Source organism: Hypanus sabinus, chromosome 18, assembly GCF_030144855.1.
Source record: "Hypanus sabinus isolate sHypSab1 chromosome 18, sHypSab1.hap1, whole genome shotgun sequence".
NCBI lineage: Eukaryota > Metazoa > Chordata > Chondrichthyes > Myliobatiformes > Dasyatidae > Hypanus > Hypanus sabinus.
Window position 1 is genome coordinate 76261962 of NC_082723.1, and position 13927 is coordinate 76275888.

General features: G+C 44.3%; 1 protein-coding gene across 1 annotated transcript in view; it reads right to left on the reverse strand.

Annotated features, from left to right (window-relative positions):
• Window positions 1–380: 380 nt before the first annotated feature.
• The window catches only part of snap29 (synaptosome associated protein 29), a 39731-nt gene continuing 26184 nt past the window's right edge, over window positions 381–13927 (reverse strand). Inside the window, exons 3-5 of the mRNA XM_059943704.1 lie at window positions 13330–13415; window positions 5045–5140; window positions 381–3501 (exon numbers count right to left, since the gene is read on the reverse strand). Of these exons, the coding sequence (XP_059799687.1) occupies window positions 3344–3501; window positions 5045–5140; window positions 13330–13415 (340 nt within the window). The 3' untranslated portion in view covers window positions 381–3343. The remainder of the gene's footprint in view (window positions 3502–5044; window positions 5141–13329; window positions 13416–13927) is intronic.

A 13927-nucleotide genomic window follows, 5' to 3' on the forward strand; every position in this document is an offset into this window, starting at 1 on the left:
GAAAGAGCAAACCATTGATGTTCTTGGCAGACCTTTCGTCAGAACGGGAAAGGAAGTGGGGGAGCGGAGGGAAGAAGTGCAAGCTGGCAGGTGAAAGGTGACATTGGGAGGGGTGAAGTAAAGAGCTGGGAAGTTGATTAGTGAAAGAGATAAAGGGCTGGAGAAGAGGGTGCTGATAGGAGAGGACTGACTGCCATGGAAGAAAGGGAAGAGGGAGGAGCACCAGAGGGAGGTGATGGGCAGGTGCGAGAGGGAAATGGGGAATAGGAACCTGAAGAAGGTGGGAGGAAACCCAGAAAGAATACAAGGTGTTGCTCCTCCAATCTGAGTGTTGCCTCATTGCAAAAGTTATCAAACAGATGGATTGCCCGCACTTGGTATTTAGAAGCAACTCAACACAATAAAATCTTTATTAATAAAAATTGTTTAATAAAATCTGCAGCTTTTCAAAAAAAAAATCAGCATTCTTGAAGTTAAAAGCTACTTTAAAATGCAAGAAGAAATTAAACAAGTGCATTAAAGTGAAACTAATCTGGTGCTTTTGTGAATTCATTGGTGGCATTTGCAGAATTTACAAGGGGCTTGGAAGCTCTCAGTTCTATACAGTTCTACAAGGATGCGGAAACTGATCTTGCATTAAGAAATTATTTTGGATGAAGCTGATATGCGAAACATGTTGATCTGTAAGCCACCATTAGCCATAGAAAACTCAAAATAAGATCACACTAGATACCTTATTTGTTGATTTTGATTCAATGGTCAACAAGGCTCGGTCCATCTGCAGAATACCACTCACACAGATATGAACATAGATTAACAGATGGGTGTATATCATATAGACAGCTACGATGCAACATCCACGGTCGACCCCAACCGGTGGAGTGCCTCAGAGGGATATGTTCTCCCTGAAGTTTAAAATCAGGCAGTTCAGCAGAGACCCACAGTCTAAAGGCATGAAGGTATGAAGCCTTGCAAAATCCAGTGGGTTAATCTGAGACCAGCACAGTGACCAGAGCCAAGACTGACCTCGCTCGGCGCAAATAACAGCCTTGAACTCAATGTTTGGTGTTTTAACTTCAATGGCCCCAGGTCATTTTATCTGCTCACAACCTCCCCCATACTGTGGGAGTTTGCTATGCACAGATAGCATCTGCTGCTGCCATGGTTGGCAGCTCATCTTGGAGAAGGAAATTTCTGATCTCAAACCAGCACTGTCTTACTGCTACACCCACTCATGGGGAAGGCTTCGGGAGTAAACCCTGACGGAAAAATCCAGAACTGGCACCCCTACGCAGAGTGCAAGACTGACTGGCAACTCAGACACTGTGTCAGTGTCTGCAGTTCCTTTGGGTTCATCAGATGTGTGGAGGGTGGGGCGGGGCTGCTACCTAGGCAACAGCTTGCTCTCTGCCCCCAGGTTTGCATATCTAGACAGCTAGGACTCAACGTCCGTGGTCGATCCTGACCAACAGATGCCTACTACAAGATGTGTAAGGGCCTATTGTATCCTCCACACTAGCAGTTAGTTCCACTGAGGTTGACACAACAGATTCACAACTCCTGTGCTTCTATGTTGTGGGGGTTGCCGAGAATGGCAATGAGCTCTTCAGGGTTCATAGGTGGCATCTATTTCAATGCTTAGGACATCATCAAAAGAAAACCATGCTTCTAAAGATCCTCATATCAAAGAAATGCAAGCCAAAGGTCCCATGAAGGGGTAGCCAATCAGGATCAGGACCGGGGGCGGGGCGGGGGGCAGGCTGCTATATAAACACGAGTCTTCCCCAAGTGAAACACCAACAACTGCACACTGAGGATGTCACTGTGACTGGTGATGAAGCGTCTGCAAGCTTGAACTCCACAACATCAAATGCCTCAACAAGAACTATCGATATCCTTTGCTTTGACATTTCCCAACCCTGAGGGCTTGTGCGTAATGGTCAGATGTAGTGGATCTGTACATTTTGTTATAAAAAAAGAGAAAAATAAACAGGCTGTGGAATCAAGAATACAAATTTGATTCTGGACCAATTGCTTCACTTGTTATTTCCATATCCTTTGTGTAAAGCCAATGGTGTGTATTGTTACTAACAGGTATAGAATGAGGCACAAAAATTCTGTTATTCCTGAAGAGAACTGATGCTTTAATGAATTCCAACGTCATCTATAAGGAGTCTGTATGTGCTCCTGTGAAATGGGCAAGTTTCCTCCAGGTGCTTCGGTTTCCTCCCACAGTCCAATGACATACCTGGTTAGTAGGTTAATTGGTCATTTCAAACTTCTCCATGATTAGACTGTGGTTAAATCGGGGGGGGGACTGCTGGGGCGGAACAGTTCGAAGGGGCAGAAGGGCCTGTTCCTCAACTAACAGGAATAGCTCCGATATTAAATGCACTCTGCTCAATAATAAAACTTGGGAAGAGGGGCCAGGTTTTACAGGTTAATATATCTTCATTTAAAACTGTATTACATTCCATGATCAAGTACTTAGAACCACAGTAATCCTGCTCCCAGACACTCCTTTTGACATTATCTTAACTTTTGGAAAGGCAGTGTCCTGGAAATTTGCCGGGTACTTCGTCAACAGAATGCTTCCCTGGCAAAAGGGAATGCTGATTGTACTGCTGGGGAACAAATGATCAAACTAACAGCTTCTAATGGGTCTGCTCTGAGAAGCTCATCTCCCCACCGCCAGGGTGTCAATGCATCTCCCTCGTGAACAGCAGTGTTAAGTGCTGCAGATTCTGGAGGATAGGGAGCTTAATATTCAAAGCACGCCTTTAAAGATATTTCTGATACAAAGACTTTCCTTTTGCTATGGGTGACTGGTGTTAACTGTTGCAAATTTATTGACGCTGGCGATATCAATCACCATAAAATTACGTACAGCTGTACAAATCAAGTCAGATCACAGACAGCAAATGAAGGGAACAGACAGAATGTAATATTGCAAAGCCCATCAAATGGTTAATCAATTTTAGAGAACTATTCAGAACTGTGGATAGTTTTCAAGTGAGGGTTTTTGGCTCCTGTCAGTGATAAGAACATCAATGTAAGTTTGTTTAAATCACAACTCCACTCTTCCTTGCAAATTGACAGATTGATTTGAAAACGATTACACTATATGTAGCATTACCAGTTCTATCTTTAAAGAGTCAGTAAATCTGAATGAAGACAGAATACCAATTCAATCCATTCTCCAAAACTTAGAAGCCGGTTTCATTGAGGACCGATTCTGATATTCTGTGTACGTAGCATCTGAGTATAAAAACTGCCACTTTCTTCGTTCAGTGGCTGTTGAGGCACACGACATTGACTAGAGACTAAATTGTTATGTTTTTCTTTAAAGTCTGCGTATTTGCTGATTAGTTGCTCCAATCTTGGACTCAACACGATCCGTCTTGGTGGTCAGGCGGTCAATAATCTCGTCTTGGTCATCAATTTCTGTTTGTAGGCCAATTGCCAGACCCTTCAGTCGCCCCAAGCCAGAAGATATCACATCTGTGATTAGAAGGAAAAGGAGGAAAATTCATTCATATTTCTGTAAAAAAAAAACAGCAGAAAGGGGAATATCTAGCTCCCCACCCTCTGCCCCCATCCCTAAAAGGAAAATAACTAAGGGAACATATTTCTCAAAATGAAACTAATACAAACTTAAGTGTACGGTGCAAGTCTAGATCTGACATGGAGAGGGTCAGCAACTTTAAATTCCTGAGTGTTACTACTTCCTGGACCCAGCACGTCAGTGCAATTGTGAAGAAAGCACAGTAGCGCCACTACTTCCTCAGGAGTCTGTGGAGAGCCAGCATGACATCTAAAACTTTGACACATTCTATAGTTGTGTAGTGGTGAGTATATTGACTGACTGCATCATAACTGGTATGGAAACACCAATTCCCTTGAACAGAAAATCCTACAAAAGACAGTGGATTTGGCCCAGAAAGCTTCCCAAACACTGAGCACGTCTACATGAAATGCTGTCGTAGGAAAGCAGCATCCATCAGCAGAGAGCCCCACCTCCCAGGATATGCTCTCTTCTCTCTGCTGCTATCAAGTAGAAGATACAAGATCCTCAGGATTCACACCATCAAGTTCAAGAACAGTTACAATCATCATGCTCTTGAACAAAAGGGGTTAATTACACTCACTTGCCCATCCATTGAGATGTTCCCACAACTAAAAATCTCACTTTAAGGACTCTTTATCATGTTATTTCATGTTCTCATTATTATTGCTATTTATTCATATTTCCATTTGCAGTTTGTTGCTTTCTGCACTATGGTTGATCTTTCACTGATCCTGTTAGATTTACTATTCTATAGATTTGCTGAGTATGCCCACTCAGAGTCGTATATGGTGACATACACGTACTTTGATAATAAAATTTGCTTTGCCTTTTGAAGTAGCAAGCTGGAAAACCTTTTGCGTAATTTTGTTCTGCCATTCATATTCACACCCCTCCACCACATGCCCTTTCTCCTCCATATGAAAGGTACAAAGGTTCATTTATCAAAGTATGAATGCGGTATACAACACTGAGATTTGTCTTCTCCAGATAGCCACAGAACAAAGCGACACCATGAAAGTCATTCAAGAGAAAATCATCAATCCTCCCCCCATAAAAAACGAAACAAAAACTCTCAAACCCCAAACCCCTCCCTCACACATAAAAACGGATCGCTTCACGTGGAAAAACAAGGACATCAACCCCAAATAGATCACTGCACACAGAAACAGCAACAAACTCCAAACCCCTCACCCCTCCCTCACATTAAACACCAGATCACTGCATACAGAAACAGCAACAAACTCCAAACCCTTCCCTCACACACAACACGAACAGATCACTGCACACAGAAAACAGCAACAAACTCCAAACCCTTCCCTCACACACAACACGAACAGATCACTGCACACAGAAAACAGCAACAAGAGCATCAAATCCCAAACCCGCCAATCGGCAACAAGAAAGAATGGACAAGAATGCCATACAAAACCAAACAGAACTGAAGGTGTACTAACATAGTACCTCTCAACATCTTACCTAGATTGTTATCCATTTCTTCATGACAAGCACGCAGGTAGCTGTTTTTAGGATAATTGTTATTCTCTGCTGCAGAACTACTGGGAGTCCCGAAACCTATATGAGAGAGACAAAGGAAAAGGAAATTACACTCAAGAATCAAACCAAGGCTGGTCTCACTTCCAGAATACCAACATTTTATTTTTGGTTTGGTTGTACAGCTCCCCCTGCAGGCAAGAAAATAAACTGGCCCCGAAGCTGAAAAGGACCACTGCCAGTTTCACTTCAGACGGTATACACACTTTAATCTCAGAAACATTTGCCCCTGGCTGCTCAGAGTTAATGCCAGACACAGTGACAACCTTAAAATCAAAATCAAAATCAAAGTGTGAGGACCCCCACCACATATACCACAATCTCTTTTACCCACAGCCGTCAGGAAGGTGTACAGGAGCATCAGAATGAGGACTGCCAGACTGAGCAACAGCTTCTTCCCTCTGGCTGAGAGAGTTCTCCTGCAAGCACAAGACTCTGTTGGACATTGACAACGTAAGATGCCACAGGCCTGTTTCCCTTATTTTGTGGTGTGACAGGTGGCGTGGAAGCTGCATAGCTTCGATTGTGGCAAGGACTAGGCCTCAAGCTGTGGGCTTGCCTGCTGCTGCAGTCCGGGAGAGATGCTGGAGGCGGTGGCCTCCCCCATTGGTGCTTCCTTTCGTTTTAGTTGGTGGAATGACAGTGGAACTTGCAGAGGCTGCAAACTGCTGATTAATTTATGGGACATAAATTAATCTCAGGGTCTTGGACTAAAGCTTTTTTCCCAATGTGACTATGTTTTTTTGCTCACTGTTTCGCACCTTGATCCCAGAGGATCACGGTTTCGTTCAGATGTATCAATGTATGGTTGAATGACAATTAAACTGAATTTGTAAATCTGGTGGGAGAAAAGGATGTTAGGAATGGCGAGGCTGGAGCACCCTGGGAGGGATATGGGACAGGTGACAGAGGAGTGCCAAGGGTGGGAGGGGTGGTGCGAGTGCAGACACACCCAGCCCTGAGAAAACGGGCAAGGTTATTAATTGATTTATTGACTACAGAATGTCTCTCTGGTGTTTCCCGCTTTCTCCCCTCTTCCCCATCATGATTCCCCTTTCCCTGTCCCCTTCCCACTCTCAGTCCAGAATAGAGACCTATCAGGTTTATCATCACTCACATATTCATGAATTCGTTTGTGGTAGCAGTACAGTGCAATACATAAAATTACTACAGCAAAACCCTTAGGCACCCTAGCACAAGACTTGCACAACACTATGTATCCGTATATTGCACAGTGAACACACCACACTCTTCAAATACAGTGGTTTTATTAATTGGAACTGTTCTGTGCTCAAACTGACCAATGGCACCACCTAGGGGTGAAAAGTGCAGAGTTCTTTTTCCTTACAAAGTCAGAGCACAACTTAAATTTACTGCAAGGGGTTTATAGTTTGGTAAACCAGGATGTCTGCCAGACAGCAAGCTAAAAGGTTGTCCAAATCAAGGAATTCATGGAATGGTGATTAAGGTTACATGGAACATTCAGAAATGTGATGACTGAGGGGAAGAAGCTATTTGTAAATGGCTGGAATAAGATAGCAGTAGTAAGAAAAACACATATCCTGGACAAAGGGGATCCTTAATCATTGCTGCCGTCCTTTTGTGGCATCACCTTTTGGAGATGTTCTCGATGCTGGGGAGGCTAGTGCCCGTGATGGAGCTGGCTGAGTTTGCAACCCTCTGCAGCTTTTTCTGATCCTCTGCAGTGGCCCCTCCATCACCAGACGGTGAGGCAACCAGTTGGAACAGGGGTTCCCAACCTTTTTAATGCCATGGACCATTACCATGAAGCAAGGGTCTGTGGACCCCAGGTCAGCCCTGCTGTAGAATATTATAGAACAGCTCTGGTCTTTGGTCCACGATGTTGTGCCAGACTTTAACCTATCGTGAGATCAATCTAGCCCTTCCCTCCTATGTAACAATCTAATTTTCTATCATTCCTAAATGCCTCTAATGTACCTGCCTCTACCACCACCCCCGGCAGCATGTTCCAGGCACCCACCGTTCTACGTAGGTGTAATGGTTAGTGTGTCATTTTACAGTGGCAGTATTCATTCCTGCTGCCACCTGTAAGGAGTCACTTGCCCCGTGACTGTGTGGGTTTCCTCCGGGTGCTCTGGATTCCTCCCACAGTCCTAAGGTTACTTGGCCACATGGGCGATGTGGGCTGTTTGCTTGCTGCATCTCAGTGAACACAAACACATTCAATCATGTCTGCTACAGGGAAGTACCCACCTATTGTCCTTTCAGAGTTATACAAGACACAAAACAATTTTAGCAGTACGTTAATGATCGTAACATGTTAGAACCTAGAGATGCCGTTTAAAAGGCAAGGAAAGGAAATGAATCCCGTTAAGTCAAAGCTGCTACATTGCAATCCTCTCTGAGTGGATGCCAAGTAGGCAGTTACTAAAAAGCAAGTACATTTATTGTTGGCCACAAAACCAAGAGCAAACGTGTTTCCTGCCCATTAATGGTCTTCAGTTTATTAAACGTTGTGTGGCAGATGCATTTCAGGGAAGCTACTCAAACACAAATCAAGAAATATGACCATGCTAAGGAAATGTTCGGACATATCAGGTTGACTCATCTAGTCATTCTGGACATTCTGTGGAAATGTACATACATCTTAATCCTTTAAAAGAAAAAAAAATATTCTAAAAACTGATAACATTCAAGCTTTTAAATGGAACCATTTAAAATGGATCCTGTCACCAATCCACTAGGTGCCTTTGCCAAGGTTTCCATGGTCAATAAATATGGAACAGACAAAAAAAGCCACAAGCTAAATACAGAAATCATGCAAAGTACTGGAGGAAAGTCAGGTCAGGCAGTACCTATGGAGAGGAATAAACAGTTGAAGCTTCTGGATGTATGTTCTTCATATTTCTTACTTACTTTCTGCCTGTTACGCCACTGGCATTTAGGGCAGCAATGAGTGTTCAAGGCTTCCTTCATTGTGTCAGTAGCTTCCTCTCGGATTTCATTACTGCCAGCCACACAAGCCCAGGGAGGAGACTCGGGAATACTGTCGCACTCAGATGCTGAAGGATTCCTCATGGCTGTTTCCGTAAGTTTTGTTTGACCAGTTAGGGTTGTTGGCCCTGAGCTGAACCCCTGAACCTGGAGGACCAGTGGACCACTCTTAGTCTGGCCTCTACCCTTTGACCAGTTTGGCATGGGTGACCCTACCAAAGCATAAAGCCCTGACTGCAGCCAACATAGCTCTCTGGGTCATTGAGGCACAGAAGCCTCCAAGCCCTACAAGGTTGTGGTCTCCTTGGAGGAGACTCTTCATCAGGAGTAGATAAACTCTAGTTAAAAATGATCATTGCCACTGTTGTCTCCAAGGAACTTGTACGTTCTCCCCATTTTCCGCCAGGTGCTCGGGTTTCCTCTCACAGACCAAAGATGTACCAGTTGGTAGGTTAATTGGTCATTGTAAATTGATTAGGCTATTATTAAATAAATGGTTGTTTGAGGCTGTTTCGCAAGAGCCCATGGAATTACAGGGAAGTTACTAGCATGTGCAGGGTTTTGTAACGTTAACTGTTAATAATGAAATGGCTTCTCTGCAATGTTAACTGATGAGGTAATGTCTTTCATAGCTGAAATGTTTGGGTTATAATTATAGATAACGGGGAACTAACCAATGGATGTCATGTTATTCTATCTGAATGTGTGGGAACCTGGGTGAGTGTGGGAATTCGGCAAGGAGAGGCGAAGAAGAAGGACATGCGGGAAGTGCCCTGGTAGACCACTGTGGTTCGTCCCAGTCGGAGGGTCGAGGGGTTCGGAGGAGATCGAATGGCGGAGAGAAGACTCTGTCCCTTGAGCTCCAACGATTGTGCACAAACTGATTAACTCTGATAAGTGTGGTGCTGTTTTCTTTTATATTTGTTTCCCTACTAACCACATAGTCACAGTAAGATCTATAAAGTGTAATCATTTAATAGTACATTGTGGACTGTATGATATTTTACATTGTGGGTTTGTACCAGGGTGCATTACACACCATCTACACAAACGTGAGACAGGGCTTGGTGGTTTTCCCTAGATGAACGTGAGGTGATAGCTCTTAACACCCTGCTTAATCATGATTCTGATGCAGACCCCACCATCCTGGACAAACTGCCTGAACTTCCTCCTATGCACGACCTCAGTCTACCACCAGCCTTCCAGGAGGTTCTATCAGCATCCATTCTCTTAAGAACAAGGTCCCTGGCACTGACAATATCCCTGCTGAATTACTGAAGAACAGAGGGTACATATCTTTGCGCACCCTCGACCAATACATCACCAAGGCCTGGACTAACGAGAACATCCCACAGAAATGGAGAAATGCAAATATCGTTGTCATTTATAAGAACAAGGGTGACAAGGCCATCTGTGGCAATAGTAGGGGCATCTCACTCCTTTCTGTTGCTGGAAAGGTCCTGGCTAAGGTGATGCTTCAGAGGCTCATCAGCAACATCACCGAGTCAATGCTGCCTGAATCACAGTGTGGATTTAGGAAGAACAGGAGCATGATTGACATGATCTTCACAACCCGGCAGCTTCAACTGAGGCCATGATCACCCAGCGTCAGCTGCAGTGGCTGGGGCACGTGATGAGGATGCCCCCATGTCGGCTACCCCGCAGAGTGTTATACGGCCAGATACATCATGGTCGACGCTCAGCTGGAGGGCCGAAGAAACGCTATAAGGATCAGATGAAGAATGCTTTAAGGAAGTGCAAGATCAGACCTGAGGACCTGGAGGATGTCGCTGCTGACCGTATCGCTTGGTGACAGCTGTGTAGGGATGGGGTTCGTATTCTGGAGATGGAAAGAACAACCAGAAGACAGCAGAAGAGAGCCAGGAGAAATGCAGCCATGGTTGCCATCACTACCACCACCACCACATATACATGTCCCACCTGCAATAGAGCTTGTGAGTCCAGGATAGGACTGAATAGTCACGATCTCAGCGTTAAAGGAGTGGACGTTGTCATCAGATTTCGATGGACAACTGAAGAATAATGGAGAGTCAAAACTGCCCAATGCATCACCGGCATCAACCTACCCACCATCAAGAACATATATACAGAAGGACCACCAGACACAAAAACAGTTAGTTTCCCCAAGCAGTAAGGCTGATCAACACCTCCACCCACTAGCCCACCCCTCCACGACCCCTGCCACTACTACTTTATCATTTTCTGTTAGTCACCTTATATACAGACACTCCTGTGCCTAGTGTCACTTTATGGATATACAATCAATGTATATAAGCTATTTTATGTATTTTTAATTTGCTTTTTATTATTGTGCTTTTTGTGCTGCATCAGATCGGAAGTAACAATTACTTTGTTCCTGTGTACTGAAAATGACATTGAAGAATCTGGAATATCTTACAAGAGGTGCATTCAAGAGTCTGATAACCATAAGATATAGGATTATATAGGATGACCATAAGATATAGAATTAGGATTATATAGGATAACCATAAAATATAGAATTAAGCCATCTGGCCCATCAAATCTGCACCGCCATTTCATCATAGCTGATCCATTTTCCCACTCAGCCCTAATCTCCTGCCTCCTCCAGGTATCCCTTCATGCTCTGACTAATTAAAAATCTATCAAGCTCTGCCTTAATTATGCCCAATGCCTTGGCCTCTACAGCGACCTGTGACAAAAGATTCCAGATTCACCATTCTCTGGCTAAAGAAATTCCTCATCTCCGTTCAAATGGACGCTCCTCTATTCTGAGGCTGTGTCCTCTGGTCCTCGACTCCCCCACCATAGGAAACAAAGTACAAGCTTTAAATTTCTTTTCCCTCCAATGGCTGTGTGTGCTCTCAACTAGCTCACAGCAATGCTTTCTTAACATCCTTTAATTTACAGATTGTGCACAAAATTTATTTTGTAGTACTAAATAAAACACAGCTCAGGAGAAAAACTACATGCGTAAGACAAATTTTGAGGCAATAATAGGAACCCTGAGGAAGAAACATCAAGACACTCACTAATTTCTACAGATGTACTGAGCAGAGCATTCTAACTGGCTGCATCACTATTTAGTACGGTGGTGGCTATCGAAGTAAGCTGCAGAGTTGTAAACTCAGTCACTTCCATCATGGACACTGGACTCCATAGCATCCAAGACATCTTCAAGGAGCAGTGCCTCGAAAAGGTGACATCCATCATTAAGGACCTACATCCCTCAGGACATGCCCTGTTCTCATTGCTACCCTCAGGGAGGAGGTACAGAAGCCTGAAGGCACACACTTAGCAATTTAGGAACAGTTTCCTTCCCTCTGCCCTCCGACTTCTGAACAGAGAATAATCACAACAAAGACATGACAAATATTTAGTTAGGAGGAGATTCAGCATTGTTATCAAATTTAGTTCTTCCAGTAGAGATCTAAGGTCGTCAAATATGGCAAACATTTAGCCCGCGATTAAGCTGAGATTCCCTGGGGCCTGATCTGTTTGCACAAGATGGGTCAAGGTGACTAAGATACATTGAGAAACACTACTGGTGAATTACTGTCCACTCCATTCCAAGGGAATGAAATGGCTGATGTGTCTTAAAAACCATTTTAGATTATTACTTTATTTTGAGATAAAGTGCAGACTCGGCCCCACCAGAGCAATGAGCCATAACACTCAGCAACTCGTTTAACCCGATTAATGGTGCCCGTGATTAGCAGGGACAAAGAAACTGTTTGAAACCACTGGATCTGTTCCCAGGATAAGGCTTTCTTTTTGAGGACAGAGATGTTGTCCTCCTTCAAAGAAAGGAGTTTCCCTCCCTCCACCATTGATGCTGCCCTCAGTCGCATCTGCTCCATTTCCTGGATATCCATGCTCAATGCTGCCTTAGCAAATTTCACGTCACATGCTGGTGATAATAAATCTGATTCTGACCGGGGTAGAGTTCCTCTTGTCCTCATCTAGCAATTCATGAGTCTCTGCAACCAACATATCATTCTTTGCAACTTTCAACATCCTTAATGAAATCCTACCACCTAACACACATTTACTCACCCCCCCAACTTGCCGCAGGAATTGCTCCTTCAGTGACTACCTTGTCCATTCATCACTCCCACTAATCTCCCTCCAGGCACTTATCCCTGCAGTCAGCTACACCTGTCCATACCTGCTCCCTCACATTGATTCGGGGCCCCAAACAGTCTTTCCAGCTAAGGCAACACTTCACGTGCAAATCTGCTGGGGTCGTCTATTGTGTCTGGTGATGTGGTCTTCTCTTCATTGGTGAGACTGGTCAAAAATTGGCTTTGTTGAGCACCTTTGCTCCATCTGCTAAAAGCGTACTTTACTGGTGACTAACTGTTTTAATTCCTACCCCCATTCCCATTCCAACAAGTTGGTCCATAGACTCCTCTTTTGCCAAGATGAAGTCACTCACAGGGTGGGAGAGCAACACCTCTTATTCCATCTAAGTAGCCTCCAACCTAATAGCATGATCATTGATTTCTCCTTCTGGTAATTTTTGTGCTCCCCCTTCCTCCTCTTGCATTCTCCACTCTGGCCTTTTAACTCTTCTCACCTGCCTATTAAACCCCCTGGTGCCCCTCATCCTTCCCCTTCTCCTATCCGATCAGGCTCATCCCTCTCCAGCCCTTTACCTTTCCCATCCACCTGGCTTCACCTACCACCTCCAGCTAACCTCCACCCCCCCTTCCCAAAGGAAGATGATAAATAGGAGCAGGAGTCGGCCATCCAGCCTTCGAGCCTGCTTCCACCTACCACCTCCAGCTAACCTCCACCCCCCCTTCCCAAAGGAAGATGATAAATAGGAGCAGGAGTCGGCCATCCAGCCTTCGAGCCTGCTTCCACCTACCACCTCCAGCTAACCTCCACCCCCTGCCCCCTTCTCAAAGGAAGATGCTAAATAGGAGCAGGAGTCGGCCATCCAGCCCTCGAGCCTGCTTTGCTGACCTGGCGATGGACTCATCTCTCACTTCTTTCCAGACCTGATGAAGGGTTTTGGCCCGAAAGGTTGACTCTTTACACTTTTCCATTGATGCTGCCTGACCTGCTGAGTGTGTTGTTCTGGATTTCCAGCAACTACAGAATCTCTTATGCTCTAAATAAAGTGAGCAGTTTATGCTGCTACAATAGGTAGTTATTTTGATTACAACCCTGTGAAACACCAGACAATGCAGAGGTCCTTAGATCAGAGTATTTATGCATGGACTTACCCGATGTGTCCAGTTTCCTTAAATTCGGATGATTTGCTTGGTAATTCTCCTCCTGCTGTCTGCATTTATCCAAATTTTCTTGCAATCTGCCACAAAATTTAAAAAAAACTTTCAATATCTAATTAAAGGACAGATTGCATTCACTGGTAGATTTCACCCAATACCCAAAGGATCTAGGACCAGAGGGCACCACCTCAGAATGGAGGGAACATCCCTTTAGAAAGGAGATGAGGAGGAATTTATTAGCCAGAGGGTGGTGAATCTGTGGAATTCTTTGTCACAGGCGGCTGTGGAGGCCAAGTAATTGGGTATATTACTTGGAGAGGTTGATAGGTAAGGGCATCAAAGGTTACATGGAGAAGGCAGGAGATCAGGGCTGAGAAAGAAAATGAATCAGCCACGATGAAATGGCAGAGTCGATGAACCAGATGTAAATTAGCCAGGATCAAATGGTGGAGCAGACTCTATGCTGTTCTGTTGTATTGGGAAAACAATTCAGAACAAAATATTACATTGCGTTCATTCTATATACGCTGTGTTGTATGATCATGTCTTTCCATGACCAGGATTGTGTATGGCAGAAGTGGTTTGCCATTGT